The sequence below is a fragment of the Ailuropoda melanoleuca genome, chromosome 11 (genome assembly GCF_002007445.2).
Source record: "Ailuropoda melanoleuca isolate Jingjing chromosome 11, ASM200744v2, whole genome shotgun sequence".
NCBI lineage: Eukaryota > Metazoa > Chordata > Mammalia > Carnivora > Ursidae > Ailuropoda > Ailuropoda melanoleuca.
This window is the reverse complement of record NC_048228.1, coordinates 17,764,645-17,782,586: the sequence shown is the minus strand read 5'-3', so window position 1 is coordinate 17,782,586 and position 17,942 is coordinate 17,764,645. Positions and strand designations below refer to the sequence as shown.

The 17,942-nt window shown below is 35.2% G+C and overlaps 1 protein-coding gene across 1 annotated transcript in view; it reads right to left on the bottom strand.

The window, feature by feature from the left end:
• LOC100465545 (bifunctional heparan sulfate N-deacetylase/N-sulfotransferase 4) overlaps window positions 1-17,942 on the bottom strand; it is a 270,808-nt gene that overhangs the window by 79,143 nt on the left and 173,723 nt on the right. Inside the window, exons 5-6 of the mRNA XM_034671694.1 lie at window positions 14,916-15,101; window positions 12,643-12,771 (exon numbers count right to left, since the gene is read on the bottom strand). Coding sequence (XP_034527585.1) covers window positions 12,643-12,771; window positions 14,916-15,101 — 315 coding nt within the window. The remainder of the gene's footprint in view (window positions 1-12,642; window positions 12,772-14,915; window positions 15,102-17,942) is intronic.

Genomic DNA, 17,942 nt, shown 5'->3' with positions numbered 1-17,942 from the left:
ATTACTAGTTATGTTTTTCTAACTTTTGGCAGACATTAACCAGCTTGGTAAGATAAAATAAAATATTACTTTAAGTCAAATTTGCATAAACATTGTAAAGCACTTCAAGTATACATTGTTTCCCATAAAAATTACAAAATTACCTGTGTGTGCCAAAACAAACAAGCAGACAGTGATCAAATATAGAATTGTTTTCAATTGCACATTAACATTTCAAATCTTTGGCTAAAATCACTTCTAAAGCTCACAAAGACATCTATCCAGGAATATACAGTGGTGAGCAATCGAGTGGTTGAGCGATCTCTATGCCACTCATATCCTCCCTGGACCCTCCTCCCCAACATAAATGTTGCTGGACTCGTGGAGCGAATGTGGAGTAGGTCCTTGGTTGCGTAAGGACGGGAAAAAGAATTGGGGGAAATAGACAGATGGTGAACACATAGGTCAACTACTCAGAAAGTAGGAGATGCCGTGGAAAAATAAGACATTTAAGTGATAGATGGTTACTGGGTGAAGGGCAGGCAACCACTCTCTGAGGAAGTGACATTTGACCTGAGACATGAGGGCAGAAGAAATCAGACTTACAAATTTCTGGAAGTCGCATTGATCCAAGCAAAGTACCAGAAGTACAAGGCCCTAACGGGCAAACAATCTTGGCATATCTAGACTACACAGCAATAAGGATGGTGTGTTGGAGTGTAGAGGTGAAGGACAGAATGAAACTGGATTAGTGCAGAGAAGATGGGCAGATCATGGCTCAGAACTTGAATTTTACTCTGAGATTAAATGAGAAGCCACTGGAGGGCTTTAAGAATGGCTATAACATGCTTTATTTTGCATTTAATAACATCATCCTGACTGCTCTTGGAATAGTGGATTCTGTGTGGCCAGAATGGTAGCAGTTGTCTGGGAGAGAGATTAATGGAGCCACTGTCTTACAGGCTCACTGTGGAGATGGAAAGAAAAAAAGCACTAATTGGGATATATTTTGGAAATAGGGTAGGCCGTACTTACTGATGGACTTATTCCTTCAACAGATATGTAATAGGACCTACTATGGGCACATCTTGTAAAAGTAATGTGTCCTGATGTTGTTGGGAATTTGCCTGCTCACTAAAAAGTCATTTCCAAAACCATAATAATTCAACCAATGGTTCCTTGTACTGGAAGTCGCTATGGCTGTGCTTGCTTATAGATGGGCTTCTTTTTCAAAATCTAAATCACTAAAGATTCAAGAGTCATTATATGCTATAGCATATACTTTTTAAAGAAGCATTTGGCAAAAGATAGGATAAAAGCTACTTCAATTCAGGGCAATGTGATGTGTTTAAGTTTCTTTTTTATTTCTCTAAATAGCTCATAATTCCTAAACTCTGTGTTTATGAGCGTAACATCTCAGCCCATGTAGAAAGCTCTGCCTATATAGATTTGATTGCTTGAGCAAGTTGTTTAAGTGAACTACAGAATGGACTTCTGAAAAGAAATTTCAGGAGGATGGCAATTTTCAAGTCACATCTTTTATTCGCATTTGATTTGAATGTGTACCTGTGTGTGAAAGAGAATTTAAGTGGATATAATAACAGCTTCAAGAAGGAACAAAATTCTGCTACTTACACTTTATACTTTGAATGCCATTATTGGATACCTTAAATCGTGTTGAAAGTGACAATTATAAATCAGGGAAACACTTCATGCTTGGAATCTTTTACATTGTTTAAGCTAGTAATTTTCACATAGTTCTAAAGGATGTTGGCAGTTGTGAACTTGCCGTTTACAAGAACACGACCTTTTCTTTACTTCTAAATCTTTTGGCTCCTTCTCTAGTTTTAGTTAATGTTTTCACAGAGGTAATTGAAAGCTGCCTGTTCTGTTCGGTGTCAAGTTCAATGGAGACAGATCTATAGGGTCAATGCTTGTAGGCATGAAGAGTATCCTCTCCCTTTGTGATAAGTAATGAAATCCAGCCTTGAGTTTTCCATTTATTCTGTGGGATCGGGTTTTCTTATTTCTATTGAGTTCAACTCGTTCATCTAAATTGTCTGTAATTATGTAACACTTGGGAAGGTCTTCCATTTTTCACATAATTAATTTTTATGTTCTAAACACAGAGATTGCTATAATTCTATTTATTCCTCATTTGAGCAAAATTTCCACAATGGACAATGTTCACCATAAGGTATTAAAAAAGTATGGACCTAGTGTTTCCAGAAAACCTCTCTATTGCTAATAAGCATGATACAATCAGCAACACTACAAAACCAAAAACATTTGACAAAAACATCTGAAGTACTTTGGTAGACACCAAAACCAAATTAAAAAAGCAGTCTTGACTGGCCAGGCAAGCACTGCTTTTGATGACTCAATTTGTTTCACTGGAATAAAGAATGTTATCATTTGAAAATAGCTCAGAAAGCACAGTAAAGTAACACAACCAAGAATGTTTTCAGAAGCAAAACATATAACGAACTAAAAGCTTTGGTAAAAAAAGAGAATGTCTTTATCTCCTGATTTATGTGTTCCAGCAGGGAGAAACAATCAAGCAAAATTCGAACTGTAAATAAACCCAGAGTTTATGGGCTGCTAACACCTCAAATATCATTTGATAATAAAAATGATGTATACTTCTAGTTTTTCAAATAAGAATTCTATCCAAATTATTTACATTTTTTCTGAAAAATCAAAGCACTTACTTTTTATCACATTTCATACTATCTGTGTAAAACAGTAAGGGGACTAACATTATTTTCCCCACTTTTACAAACAGAGAAATTCTGAAGCATCAGGAATATTATAAGACTTTTTCTTATAATTAATAAAATTAATAAAATAAAACAAGATCTTTTGAATTTCGGTTACTAGTTAAGTTACATTCCTACGGACTGATTTGATGAAAGAGAAAGAAATGGCTTTCCTTTTTTTTCTTCTTTCAGCCCTTGACTCCTTCCCTTACTTTCCCTCCCCTTCCCTTTCTTCCTTTCCTTTCAGTATTCCTCCTCTCCTTTCCTTGTCCCCTCTCCCCTCCCTCTGCTTTCCTTTCTATTCCCTCGTTCTCCGCTCCCCCTTCCTTTCCCTTTTCCTCTGACACAGCTCTAACGACTTGTGTGAAACAGCACATGTAGACAGACACAGCTGTGGTGCTCTAATGTTCATTTATGGGTTTATTCAATAAATACCTATTAAGCTGACACTTGATGTCTGGGGGTGTGTATAGCACAGGTGAGGAGGAGAATACTCACTAAGCATGAAGATACCCACCGTGAGGGCCCAGGTGAGGAAGAGAGAGTAGAGATGAAATCTGAGGGATGAAGAGTGAAATGGAGGCAGGTAGTACTGTCGGCATAAGGAAGAGAGTATATACTAATGTCCTCTATATAGCTGAAATGTCAGCTATAATTACAAATAACCATTAATATTTCATTCCTTCACTCCTTGCTCAAATTCCTTCCATTCCTATAACAGAATAATAATATTCAAACTGTTAACATGCCATACAAAACTTTTATGACCTTGCTCTTACCTACTCTTAGAACTTTATCTTCATCTTGTACTCCTGCAAAACCCAAACGCTTAGTTTCCAAACTTGCAACAGCTATTTTACCCTATCTAACTTTCTGAATCTCTTCTTTCTGACTAGAAAACCTCCTACTGCAAACTCCCACTCCACAGCCCCACCCTGCTACCTCATTTGTCTGATGATCCCTGCTAATGCTCAGCTCACTCAAATATCAGGAGTACTAACTCCTCTGGGCAGAGTTCCCTCACGTTCCTTGACTCAGTTATGCACATGGGTGAGCATCCACCGTTAGAACTATTGGGTAGTGTGATCGGGACGATCTTAAAAAATCAAATAAAAGAAGAAATGAAATGACTGAAATACAAATAGCGTTGGGGGCTTGCCCTCTAAGCAACAGATGACAGTGTAATAGTTCATTATAAATTAAGCACCAGATTTCCCATTATATTTATCAATAATTCTTATATTTAAGATGAGGTCAATCTCAAATAAAAATTTAACAAATAAATATCAACTGACGCTAACTTTAGTGATAGAAACTTTTTGGCCATCCGCTGATAAGACTAGGGATAGAAATTATGAGACTTTTTCTTTTCAATTCCTCAATGGGTACCAGTAAGTTAAGTATTTACATAAATACTCATTATATCAGCATGTAGCCACTAATGGAAAACTGAGACTAAATAATTTGGTCTCCAGAAATTAAAAAAAAATATGAAAATACCAACATGTTCTAAGAATGAGCTCATATTTTTATTTTCACATTATCTGACTCCTTGGAATAGCCAGGGGAAAATGAAGTAGGAATAAGCAAAGTGAAATAAAGTAAAGTGATACAAATGGTCTTTCTACTTCACTGTACTTCAAAATTAGAAAAAAAATATGAAGAAAAGGAAACAAGATATATTGAAATACTTAGGTGTTATGTAATTTGTGGAAGAGATGATAAAATCAAGAATGAGGCAAAAACTCACAAACTGAGAAAACCACACATTTTCAATTTTAGTTTTGGGAAGTCCTACAAAACCCAATTACCTTCCTTCTATCCCACTATGCCATATAAACAGTGATGCAGAGAGGTTTTTTTTTTTTTTAAGATTTTATTTATTTAGTTGACAGAGATAGAGACAGCCAGCGAGAGAGAGAACACAAGCAGGAGGAGTGGGAGAGAAAGAAGCAGGCTCCCAGCGGAAGAGCCTGATGTGGGGCTCGATCCCAGAACTCCAGGATCACGCCCTGAGCTAAAGGCAGATGCTTAACGACTGAGCCACCCAGGTGCCCCGATGCAGAGAGTTTTTATTTTTTTTTCTTATTACCACGGATTCACTGATTTTGCTTCCAAACTATCCCTGAATGTCAAGAGCTTTATGCACCTAATACTTCCATATTACAAGCTTCAAAATAAAGAAAGGGGAAAAAAGTTTTATCTAGTGACTAACATCCACATAAATGGGAGGTTGTATTTTTTGCTGTTGAAAATTTATTTATGCTAAAGAGCTATTCTACCACCTTTCATAACATGCTTTGGGAAAACTAAATTATCCAGTTACGCTAGATGAAATAGACTTCCCCAATAAAATATTGCTGTTTTCATTTATTTTTCTAGGGAAACAAAATTGAAAAAAACCAGTGCAATTTTATGGATTTGTTCATGGTCTAGAAATATATATATGAATGTAAATTATATTCCATCAAGATCTGTAGCAACCATTGCATTAGAAAGAAGCATGTCTACACAATCATAGTAACCTTTCTCTTATTTGATGAAGAGAGAGCCCAGGTTTAGGAGACAAAAATATTCTGTTCTAATTTGTGTAAATCCTACTGTGGAAAATTAAACAAAAACTGAACTACCCCCCCAAATTAAAAAAGAGCAAAATTTCTTCACATTCTCTAGTTCCTTGTACTAACCCTGATACTGATTTTCAGTGTGAATAGAAAGAATAATATCATACATGGTGAGGCCGCGGATCTTAGGTGACTCCAGATTTTACAAAGTCCCTGCTGTGAGTGTGAATCACTTCAGAAGTGGTGATTTATGTCCCTTTGTAAAGGTTAGTCCTGCAAATCTTTAAGGGAAAAAAAAAACAGTTAAAGGGAAAAAAAAGAGGTGACTGTAGATCTTTCAGTGAGTGGAAATAGAATTTTCCACAATCTATATACTCTACAAGGGTCCATTCTTCTCACAGTTGGTGGCTGTTCTTCCAGGCCCTATGCCCCACAGCTCCCAGTAACACTAATTGCTTCAAAATCCCTGCCTAGATAAGAAGCAGTTAGAAGTCAACTTATTTATTTATTTATTTATTTATTTATTTATTTATTTATTTTAAATAAACAGTGCTGGAACACATGTAAAAATCTCCTGTGACCCTGATATAGAATTCTTAATATATTATTTTGTAAAGAAGCATATTTTGACAGAATATGTAATTGCTTTGTTCTACATGAAATATTGTTGGATTGTCCCAATTTTCTATAAAGCACGGCATTTATAGGAAAGCAAAATCAAGATCATCAAAGAATACTTGGATATCTTGATATCAGTAATCAGTAATTCTTTATAATCTGCTCTAAAATAGACTTGGGATGTTTCTTGGTTTTTTATTGTGCTGCACATAAAATATGTTTCTGGGAATTATCTTACATATCTGATTCTGTATTATTTCAGTGCTAAAAGAACTTAAAGTTTGGTTCAGGCCATTCATGTTGATGTTTTCCTATGCCTTATAGCTGTCTTTACTCTACTTTGTCTTAAGAGCCAGCACTAATCCACAATGTACTGCACCTGCTATTAGATTCCACAAACGTGGAGATTGATATACACGAAGAAGGAAAGCTCATTAAGCAGCCTCGGTGTATGAAAGTTCGGCAGACAGCACATGGAGAAGTATATCATTGCAGTTCCATTATACTCTACTGTCAATTTCAAGTACACGACTCTTTCAGGCTCATATTTTTTCTTCACCTGAATTTGAAGTTGGCCAAAATACAGGCAAGGGTTAGTGAGTCTAGACACTGCTTTGAACTTTGGAAAACACAGATTTCCTGGCTCCAGTACTCCCATTTGAAAACATCCCAGAATCTGAACATTTTTAAGCGTATCTGCTAAGAAACTTACAAAATTCTATTTTCATATTGTTCCTTTACAAAATTAAAATGAGTTAAAAAAATTAAATCCAGTAGAACATACTCTTTTCGAGCTTTTATAGTTACTGGTGACACCATCTGATAAGACTCCAGACTTCCTTTATTATTGTCATTTGCTGCATATTTTATAGGGTAGTGTCTCGACTTGAATGATGGTGGGTTACCTGGCATAAGCTGTTTCACCTCATACATGATTAAATTATATTTCTTCCTGTCTGAACAAAGATTATATTGAAAATACAGGAAGGATTCGGCACCAGGGAAATACATGTTAGTATTTGACAAGTGTGGAGCAGTGCAGGAAAATATCAATATGTGATGAGGTCATGATAGAATCTAAGAAAAATAGGAGGAAGTTCTCCGAATGTTAAGTGGACAGATGCCCAGCTATTCTTTTGAAATGCCATTCAAATGGCCCTCATATCATTTAATTTCCAATTGCTAGATTCATTTGGGGAAAACAAGTTGGTATCGAAGGAAATTAACAAACCCTGTTCTTTGCAGTTTGCTAAATCAAAAGATCTAACGCACAACAGTAACAGGAGTTCATGTGTGAGTCAAGATGTAAAAATATATTCTGATTTGTATTTTCTGTTTTATGGTAGATTGGAAAATAATGACTTATTTAATTTATTTTTATTTTTTAAAGTTTGTTTATTTTAATAATTTCTACACACAACATGGGGCTCAAACTCATGACCCCAAGACCAAGTGTCCCACACTTCTTCCGACTGAGTCACCCAGGCATTCCAGAAAATAATGACATATTTTAAAATGTGCATAGAAGCAGGATGCCAGATAGAGTTACAAAAACAAACAAACAAAACAAACAAACAAAAAACCCCAAAAAACCTCTTGAAAATACATAAAGAAAAAATATCAGAGACTTTTGAGTACAGAAATGAGACAGGTCTATTCTAGAGGGGACAATACAAAATAACGTGAATCCCTAAATCAGAAGCTAGACAACAAAACTGCCCTGGTCTTGGTGTGGTTTATGCTCCTCACCCCTCCCCTTTTGTAATATGATATCATTTTTAAAAATATTAAAGCACAGTTAACACACAATGTTACGTTAGTTTCAGCTGTACACACATGATTAGACAGCTTATATGCTAGGCTATGCTCACCCCAAGTAAAGCTACCATCTGTCACTATACAATGCTAACATAACATCATTGCCTATATTGCCTATGCTGTGCCTTTCATCCCCATGACTTATTGATTCCATAATTGGAAGTCTGTGCCTCTTATTCCTCTTCACCCACTTTTTCCATCCCCCACCCTCCCTACCCAGGGCAACACCAGTTTGTTCTGTGTATTTATGGGTCCATTTCTGCAGAAAGGATTGTGTCTTTTTGACTGCAGAACAGAGTTGTGGAAGTTATAAACCAAAAAAAAAAAAAAAAAAAAAAAAAAAATTTGGGGAATTTTTCAAGGTTTNGGTTATTTAATCCAGTTCCCTTCCTTTAGGCAGATGAACTACCAAGGCAATAAGAAAGAACTTTATAGTTGTTGATTCTATTTTTAAGTACTCTAGAGAGGGAGATTCCAGGACATTCCCTCATATACTTTTTCCAGCATTTATTAGCCTCCTAGGATGTTTACATACAAATGAATCCAGACACTACCAATCCATTCAAAATAGTTCTGCAAAATCTAGCAGTAATATTTCTTTCACTATACTGATGATGGGAATTTTTTTTTCTTCTCAATACGTTTCCCTTAATACATCCACCACTGAATTACTTTCCATTTTGTCTCATTCTCATATTTGTGTACATGTTGATAAGTTACTCTTTTTTCTTCTCCTCTGACCTTACAGAGTATAACCAATTTATAATGCTGGTTTGTAATATTTAAAATTAAACCTACTTTATATTTTTTAATGTTTTACAGTGAAAGAGATATACCCCAGGTCTAGTTGAGTAAGGATAGAATCACGGATTTTTAGCGTCAAATGAGATATTAAAGAAATAGATTCCATATTCCTACAACATTTCTGTTTGGGCAACCCCAATGACAAGGAACTTAATATGTCATGATGCAGCCCATAAAATTTTCTGGAAGATTTAATCTACCCTTATATAATATTTATCCCTATATAATGCTGGAATTAAGCCACTGTTTTCTTTGAAAATAATTTTGGATGTTTGCATTTTTTCCTGTTAAATTTCATCTTGCTAGATTTGGTCTGTCATTCTAATGAGCTAAGAAAAACTGGATATTCACATTATCTGGAGTATTTACCATCACTGCTAGCTTTGTGTGATGTCATGTTCTCTATACCCTTATTCATCCATTCATCAACAAACAAAAAACCCAATGCTACAAACAGAAATCTATACACCATTTAACAAATCCACAGAGAAAATTACCATACAAGAAATACGTCATATATATGATTATTTTAGTGTTTCTGTGATGTGAAAGTATAGATCATTGATGATCCACATCAATGAAAAAAACAAATTAAAGCTAGATTGGTCTTAAATCTTTAGAGTTTATGCTAATACTAGTGATCACTTATCCTACTTCTAAGTCCTCACCAAAATCACTTTTCCACATTACAAGTCAGTTGGAATAGTAGGTAGAGGAAATGGTCATCTCCAGGTGATTTCATGAATGTTGAGTCTTCCTACTAAATAGTTATTTTCACAAGGGACTTTGGTATCTAAAATAATACAATCATAGACCTCTCCGTTGGGAACTGGCTCTGTTAGAATATAAATATTCGTAGAGTTAGCATATTAATTAACTCATATCAATAGCATACCTTCACATCAATGAACTTTCAGATGTTTTTTTGAGCAGGATTTTGGTGAAAGAGTAAAGAGATTCTTTTTACTCTGACAAAAAAATTAATTGATGGCTGGAGAAAAAGAATAGATCAAAGGGGAGGGCTGGGTGTCAGTATGTATTTCCTCTTTTGGTTTTCTTCTTTCCTCACTCCATTCCTGTAAACCCATTCCTAGCCAGACTTGCTGGAACCGTCTAACCTGAAACTGTAGTTAAGCATCCTATTTCGTTTCTCATACCAGTGTATTGATCATAGCCCATCACCTAAGGTGCCTCTCTATTCATAATAAGACACATGCACAAAAAACTTCAAAGCTTACATTCCAAGTTTCTTCATTCGTCACTTCCTCTTCTCTTTCAGTGTGGTCTATTTTATTTCATTCACATTAAGTCTCTTATTTGGTGTGGTGGTTAATTTATGTGTCATATCAGGGCCCCAGAATGACCAGATAATTGCTCTAATATTATTTTGGGTGTGTCTCTGAGGGTGTTTTGGATGAGAGTAACAATTCAATTGGTCAACTGAGTAAAGCAGATTGTTCTCCCTAATGTGGATGGACCTCATACAATCGGTTGAAGGCCTGAAGAGAACAAAAAGGCTCACCATCCTGTGAGTAACAAGGAACTCCTGACTGATGGTCTTTGAGCTAGAATATTGTTTGTTTGATGGTCTTTGAGCTAGAATATTGTTTGTCTTTTTTCTTGCCCTCAGATTTGGATTGAAACATTGGCTCTTCCTGGGTCTCGATCTTGCTGACCTTTACACTGGAACTACACCATAAACTCTCCTGATTTTCAGGCTAAGGTAAGTCCTTAGGACTTGCACTAGAACTAGACCATCAGCTCTTCTCGGTCTACAGCTCGCCAACTGCAGATCTTGAAACCTGTCAATCTATATAATCAGAAGAGAAAATTCCTTATAATAAATCTCTCTAACTCCCTCCCATTACCCATCCTCCTGGTTCTGTTTCTTTGGAGAACCCTGACTAGCACATCTTGTAACCTCTGCCTACACAGGTCTGGAATTAATCCCCATTTTGTTGGGTACCACCAGATGCTGCCTGCTGTCTGTCTCCCTAGAGAGCCAATGAGTATTATTTCCCTAGATTGCTTATGGATGTACACTATCCATATTTTAAGCAACACTGTTCCTTAATTTCACATCTTTGTGGGCCACTATTTGCCAGATACAGGCTTCATATTACCATACTTTATGATGTCCTATATTATCCACGCTAATGACCATCTCTGGCATTGTTCTTTCTGTTGTGTCTATCCAGGTCTCTCTCCTTTACTCATGTTCAGATTTTGAGTTCACCATCAATTCACAATGATAAAGCAAGCACAGTTGTGAATGGATACAAGAAGCCTCCTGAAACTTCCCTCTTCCACTGTTCCATTTCGCCTGTAATTAAAATTGAACTGTGTGACAGTGTTAATGGTTTTGAGCAAGGTTTACAGTAGTTAGTGTTGTTTTGTGAGTTCATAAGTTTGGTAGAAATACTAGATGCCAAATAGTCTTCTATTTTATTTAAAGAACCAACTATAAGTCTCCGAATGATCCTTTATGAGGGATATGGTACTAAATTCAAAAGTAAAAAAAAAAAAAAAGTTTTAAACCCATCTCTTTAATGACAAGTAGGCAGACATTCAGATAATTTATAGCAATAGCAATCAGATCTGGGGGCAAGAGTTCTAGGGGAGGCAATCATTAGTGCTCTGATGCTTATCCACTTCCATTAGGAAATGGTTAGAGCAGGTTTGGGGTCGAGAGTGGAGACCTGGAATGAAAAAGTTATGAAAAAATGACCCTTGCCTTTGTGGAGATCAAATTCTCAACTAGTGAAGAAAGGGGTAAACAAAAATATTTTCCACATTTGCTTTCATTAACATTCACATGCGCACCTCAATTAAAAAAAATACTTAACAGAATATCCTGATATCTTTTAAGTGTTTTTAAGAGTTTGAATTATACACAAACATTGGAATATCTCAGATTTATGTCCAAAAGGGATGCCTTTGAGACACATTGAAGATTATCTAGCCCAACTAGCTTGTTTTACAGAAGAGCAAGCAAGCTCTGAGAAATGGTTTAGTGCGAAAGATCGTAGAGCATCCAAGCTGTTCGCCAGAATAGTGCCACCCCAATGCAACAGACGTTGTTTAAATTTCGTTTTGTTTTCAATAACTATGCCATTTGAGGGGAAGGTTTTTTGATTATTCATATTTATTTATACTTAAAGCATTTGAACCCTCACTTCCCTACTCCTTTGATCCAATTTACAAGTTTTCATTTTTTACATAATGTAGGTTTTTATTTCATTTCTTCAGGAATTTAAAATACCATAGAAAAATTATCTGAATAATTCATTTTAAACATACCTTTACCACAGACAACTGAGCTGTCATTTTGTTTAATGCATGAATCTTTTTCTCTGAGTATGAAAATTTGCTACATTAAACAAGGTGGGCAGAGCATACAACCCATTACTTCATATTTTTTGTGTGCACTCAGATATGAAAGAGGAGATGCTTTTGTAAGACCTCAGAAATGGAACATTTATGGGAGAAAAATCAGAAAGCTGAAATAATTTCAGCATTATCAAATTATAACATATCCCCACCTTGATCTACTTTTACACACATAAAAGGAAATAAAATTGTAAAACTTTGAAAGATAAAAGGACACAATTAAAGAAAAAAGGGTCAAATTCTCCATTTTGATTCCGAATAAAATTAGTGGAGATTTTAAAACTAGGCCTCAGATTCAATGTGATTTTACACTGTGATCATTTCTAGAGACTGAATTGTGTGCCCACTAAGACTTGAGCCAGAAGCAAACTCAACTTATGGACAAAATATGCATTCACTGATGACATTGTGAATGTTAATTTTGGGCTAGAGAACTAAATATTACGTCTTTACTACAATTCAAGAATAGAAGTCAGCACTGAGATGTTATATTACGTTTAGTTGTTCATATGCTTCTTAACAAATCTGTGTTTTTCTGGATTGAAAATCATAAAAATTAAAAGTCAAATTTGAATAACTTGGAGATGTAGTCTAATTTCCCTCTAGTAGGGCTAGAATTTCCAACTATTCTTGTGAAAGGATTGGCAATAGAAACAAAACAAAACACATATTTGAAAATTCTCGTGTTAAAGCATAAAAAGAGTACATACCGGGTTTAGAAGGATTGTGAGGAAAAGTTCACCTCCTCTGATACTTTTATCCAATTCTTGGGGTCCTCCTGGATATTCTTTGTAGAAAATAGTGTGGGTGAACAGCCCGCAGGTCTGTCGAGGGAGGACCTGAGGAAAAGAGGGGGAAGCAGCACACCCGTTACTTAATTAAGAGCACCCCCACTGTCTCATGACCTCAGAGTCTGCAAATTATCATTTCCCATTGGAGTTTCCTTGGCTACTAATGCCAAATCTTACTGAAATCAAGACCTGGTATTGTTAGGTATCTAATTATGTAAATATTATTATATATAACTATATATAATAAAATATAATATAATTATAATAATAATAACTATATATAACTATATATAATAATATAAATGTAATATATATATATAATTATGTAAATATTAAGGAGTTGCCAAATCAAAGCTATAGGACATATAGGCTAAAGCATTTTCACGAAGCGCTATAAATCTCACCCACCAGCTGAGTTATGTTAAAGGACTGGCAAAAAATCAGAGCCTCCTTAGGATTAATTTAATTCAAATATAGAGATTCCCCAAAGTTACATTTTTCATGGTATTAGGCCATTACTCTCCTTGCTTCTGAAATCCAATCTTACATGGTACTCAGCTTCTAAGATTCAAAACAGTCCATTTTTATCACTTCTTCCACTTTTATAGATTTTGTTTTTACTACACTCTGATTTTAAATTTTAATCACAGTAGTAGTCAAACCATTTAATGACTGCTTCTGGCACATTCTGTGGTTAATTCTGTTATAAATTTGAATGTTCAACAGAGAAAGCAAATAAGTAATTTTATTCCAAAAGTTGATTTTGAATAAAAAACTGCTTATAATCTAATGGAAAAATGCATCCAGTTGAACAGAGTAACTATAATTTTATCTATTCTTTGCTTAATTTCTGTAATAGTTTGTATTAAATTCAAACTAAATGAATGCATGTAATATTGGTTAAAATGAATGTTTTTTATTTTATAATAGTCAATTGTTCATGTAACTCAATAAAGGGAAAATGGTATTTTCACTCTAATTCAAACTTATATAAGAGCAATTCTTTCTATACATCCTGGATTTTTTTTAATGTCAATACCACTATTTGCATAATTAATAGCTCCATTTAAATCTGAGGCTTTTTAAGGTCTTTTAGTACTGGCTGTGGTTAGGCATATGTGTTAGTGCATTTTCTTTGGTTTTAGATAGTTATTAGATAGATGGATGGATGATAGATAGATAGATAGATAGATAGATAGTTCTAATAGCAATCTGAACAATGGATTGGGAAGATGTAAATATTTAAAATAAGGAGAAGAGTTTATAGATCCTTGCTATGATCTAGGCAACTGATAATGAGAACATAACCTAAGCCACTGGAATTAGAGATGGACATTTTAAGATGGGCTATTTTTTTTTTTATTATATTATGTTAGTCACCATACAGTATTGCATGGTGCACTGGGTGTTATACGCAACTAATGAATCATCGAACTTTGCATCAGAAACCAGGGATGTACTGTATGGTGACTAATATAAGATGGGCTATTTTATTTCAAAGTGAAGCATACCATATTTTTTTCATTCCAATGAATACTTATAAAATCCCAGGAAAAATTCATTGGATTCTATTCTCATTTATAGCAACTGATACACCATTGTTGCCTCAGATTATTATTATTATTTTTATTATTTTAATCAATATATCTGAAAAAATATATATCTACCTCCATTTTTAGAGAATGCAAGGGAAAGAAAGAAGAATAAGAAAACAATATCCTAAGATACTCTTAAGTGTCTGAAAACCAAAATAAACTGAGTAGATAAATTTAGTTTTCAGATGCTATATGTTTGATTCTGTCTGTTGATAATGTAGTGATTTGGGAGCTATTTTCTTGATCTATGGACTGACACTGTGCCTGGGAAACTCTCAAAATTACTACCCAAACAAAAAGACAAGGAGAAACTCCCAGAAGTATAAGGTCCACACATAAAACTTCAACTGAGAAATTGTATGGATGATTTATTTGAAATTTATTTTCAGGATTTTGAGCTTGTCTTGGATTTGGCAAAACCACCCACAGCTTATGAAGCAAGCCACTAGCCAAACAATGTATTAATGTGTCACCAGTTACCACCATGGTATGTTAGGAACTTACGGTATCATGTTAGAGAGCTCTGAAGTTATGTCTTGTATTTATTCCACACATAGGTATTTAGAGCCTTCATTATACACAGCAGTATATGCTTACCATGATGTTATTGTGAATGAAGCCCTTTCGGTACCGTGCAGGTTTCAAATGTGGATATTCTTCGGTGCTGGTGACCTGAATACCCCAGACCTTCTTCCAAGCTTCATACAACTGAATATGAACTGGGTAGACGCCTGAGTGATGGGGCGCCACTGCGTAGCCCATGTTGATAGGTATTCCATGTTCCTAGAAGCAAACGAGAATAGCACATGGAGTGGGGTCAATTGAATCCAATTAAAATTGTTTCCATAAACATTATGAGAAATATGAGAAATGGAAGAGCAGGCTTTGTGTGTGTGTGTGTGTGTGTGTGTGTGTGTGTGTGTGTGTAACTTTGAAGATGACCAGAAAGGTAAGTATGAACTGTAAAGTAATGAGCTTTTACTGTTAGCTGGGGGATTTGGAATAAATTCCATTTAAATAGTGTAGATAAGGAAGTTCTCTGAGCATGGAGGGACATGATCTGCTCTAGGGTTTTGGAAAAAGGACCCAGTGACAACATGTTAAGATGAACTAAAAGTGGGGAGGAAACTAATTAAGGCTGTGCATTTGGAAGTTACTGCAATGGTGCAGAGAAGAGGGAACAGACTAGACTAGGCTGATGATTGGTAGTCCAATTAAAAGCCCAGGGGACAAATGCCATATGATACCCAGCAATGTTTTGGATACAGAGAATAAAGGAAAAGCAAAATTAAGTTTCTTCCCTTGGTTTTGGTTCCTAGCAGCTCAATTAACTTATAAAACATACACTTTACTATGAGATGCTTGCCTTGGGGAAACAGTTGAGTTTAAAGGAAAACAAATACAAATTTAAAATAAGAGAATGAAAAAAAGGCATTGAAGAATGATATTATATTGCAAGTTACATGATATAGATCTGCAGTTTTCTAATTTCTCCTTTTTTATATTCCTCCTTTTAAATGTTCATTTGCTTTATAAGACTCCTTCTAGGATTGAATTTCATCAATGAAGTTATAAATGATAGTGTACAGTATTATATGAAAGCTGATTGAATCAATAAACAGAACACAGAAGTGTTGACAATTGCCATTTATATTCTCCACTACATGGCACACGGCATAGGAAAATAATTCAGTCTGGCGTAATAAGCAAATGGTGAATGGATCAAATATCTATAGTGCCTAAATCACATGCCACACTCAGTTCAGAAGATGGGCCCTAAATATTTTTCAAGGCTCCATCATTTTTCCTTTCATGGAATGACTCTCATTGTATAGCCAAATTTACCTCTCTTTCACCAAGACGATGTGTTTTCTAACATCTATTACAATAAATGACTCTGTAGAAAGACTGTATTATGAAATCAATGCTATAAAATGAGCTGGAGTCTTTTTCTAGGCACTGGGGAAAATTCATTTCTTGGTGTGTATAGAAGAAAAATACATTTTCCAGCTTCTATTTTCAATACAAGGCAAGGTTGGAAAAGTCCAGTAACAAAACTACTTGGAAGCTACCAGAGGGGCAGGACAGCTACTACTATTTTGACACATCACTGGGGGACATGTGTGGGGAAAAGTCTTAGTTCTCTTGGCTTAGTTCCATATTGCCCAGTGAATCATCATCACAAAGCATTCTGAGGATCCGTATCATTGGGTAACCAGTGTGGGTGCACTGGGTATGAGATACAGATGAACTTCCTCGGGAGGAATATAGTATTGATGGTGTTCAAAGCCTTCTATGTGGCAAATAGAACTCATGTGCCTGATGTTTAGAGAAGTACTCCTGATTTGCAAGAAAAGAGAAACAATCTGTTATACCCTCATTACTTTTTCGTGATTCATATGGAGTTTTGTAATAGTCTTGTCTTATTTGCAAAATAAGTGTATGAATCCTAATAATCTATACTGATCACTGTCCTAGTCTTCATTTTCTTTTTTTTTAATTTTTTTATTTTTTTTATTTTTTTATTTTTTTTATTTATTCGACAGAGATAGAGACAGCCAGTGAGAGAGGGAACACAAGCAGGGGGAGTGGNAATTTTTTTAATTTTTTAATTTTTTTTATTTATTCGACAGAGATAGAGACAGCCAGTGAGAGAGGGAACACAAGCAGGGGGAGTGGGAGAGGAAGAAGCAGGCTCATAGCGGAGGAGCCTGATGTGGGGCTCGATCCCACAATGCCGGGCTCGATCCCACAATGCCGGGATCACGCCCTGAGCCGAAGGCAGACGCTCAACCGCTGTGCCACCCAGGCGCCCCATAGTCTTCATTTTCTATCCCTGTATAATATATTATTTCAAATTTGGGACTAAGAACATTAGATAAGTATGTAAATGTCCTAGAAACAAAAGGGTGAAAAATAAAATCATGAAGAAAACTGAAATATCAAACAACTGCATCTCCTCTGGAAAAAAAAAAAGACATTTCAATTTTGACAGGTAGTAAAATGAATTGTAGAACTTTCATGAAAAACCAGAAGGTAAAAAGCAATTGATTTAGTGAGTAGGAAGGAAGGGGCAGTAAAAGGATTTTATTATATTTATTGATTTCTGGGGGCTCAATGTTATACTGCTCATAAGGTCATCTTATCACACTGACAACCAGAGTTCAATCAAAATAGTAAATCACACTAGATAATTATGAGTTTATGCTTTTTCAATCTAAATGATAACACAAAATGAAAAGTATTTCCCTAAAAACTCTTTTTCTGTCATCAAGAGGCTTGCTGAACTAGAAACCTTCATTCTTTATTGTCCAGAGCTTAAAACACACTTCACAGAGATTTGGTCAACTAAAAAGTGAACTAAACTATACAAGATCACAAAAATTACAAAATTTAAAAGACTTGCTAACGTGAATAAAGGAAGCATTTGAAACTAGACATAAAGTGACAGAATAAGCTAACTCCAATATGGCATTTATTATTTATTAAAACAATGTCTCTTATAGGACCCAAGATTTCTAGATATTATGGTATTGACACTGCAAATATTTAGTTTAACTTGATTAAATCTTCCCAGTTACATTATGTTCTCAGTTGACTAGGAAATGAGGTAATGTGGTAATT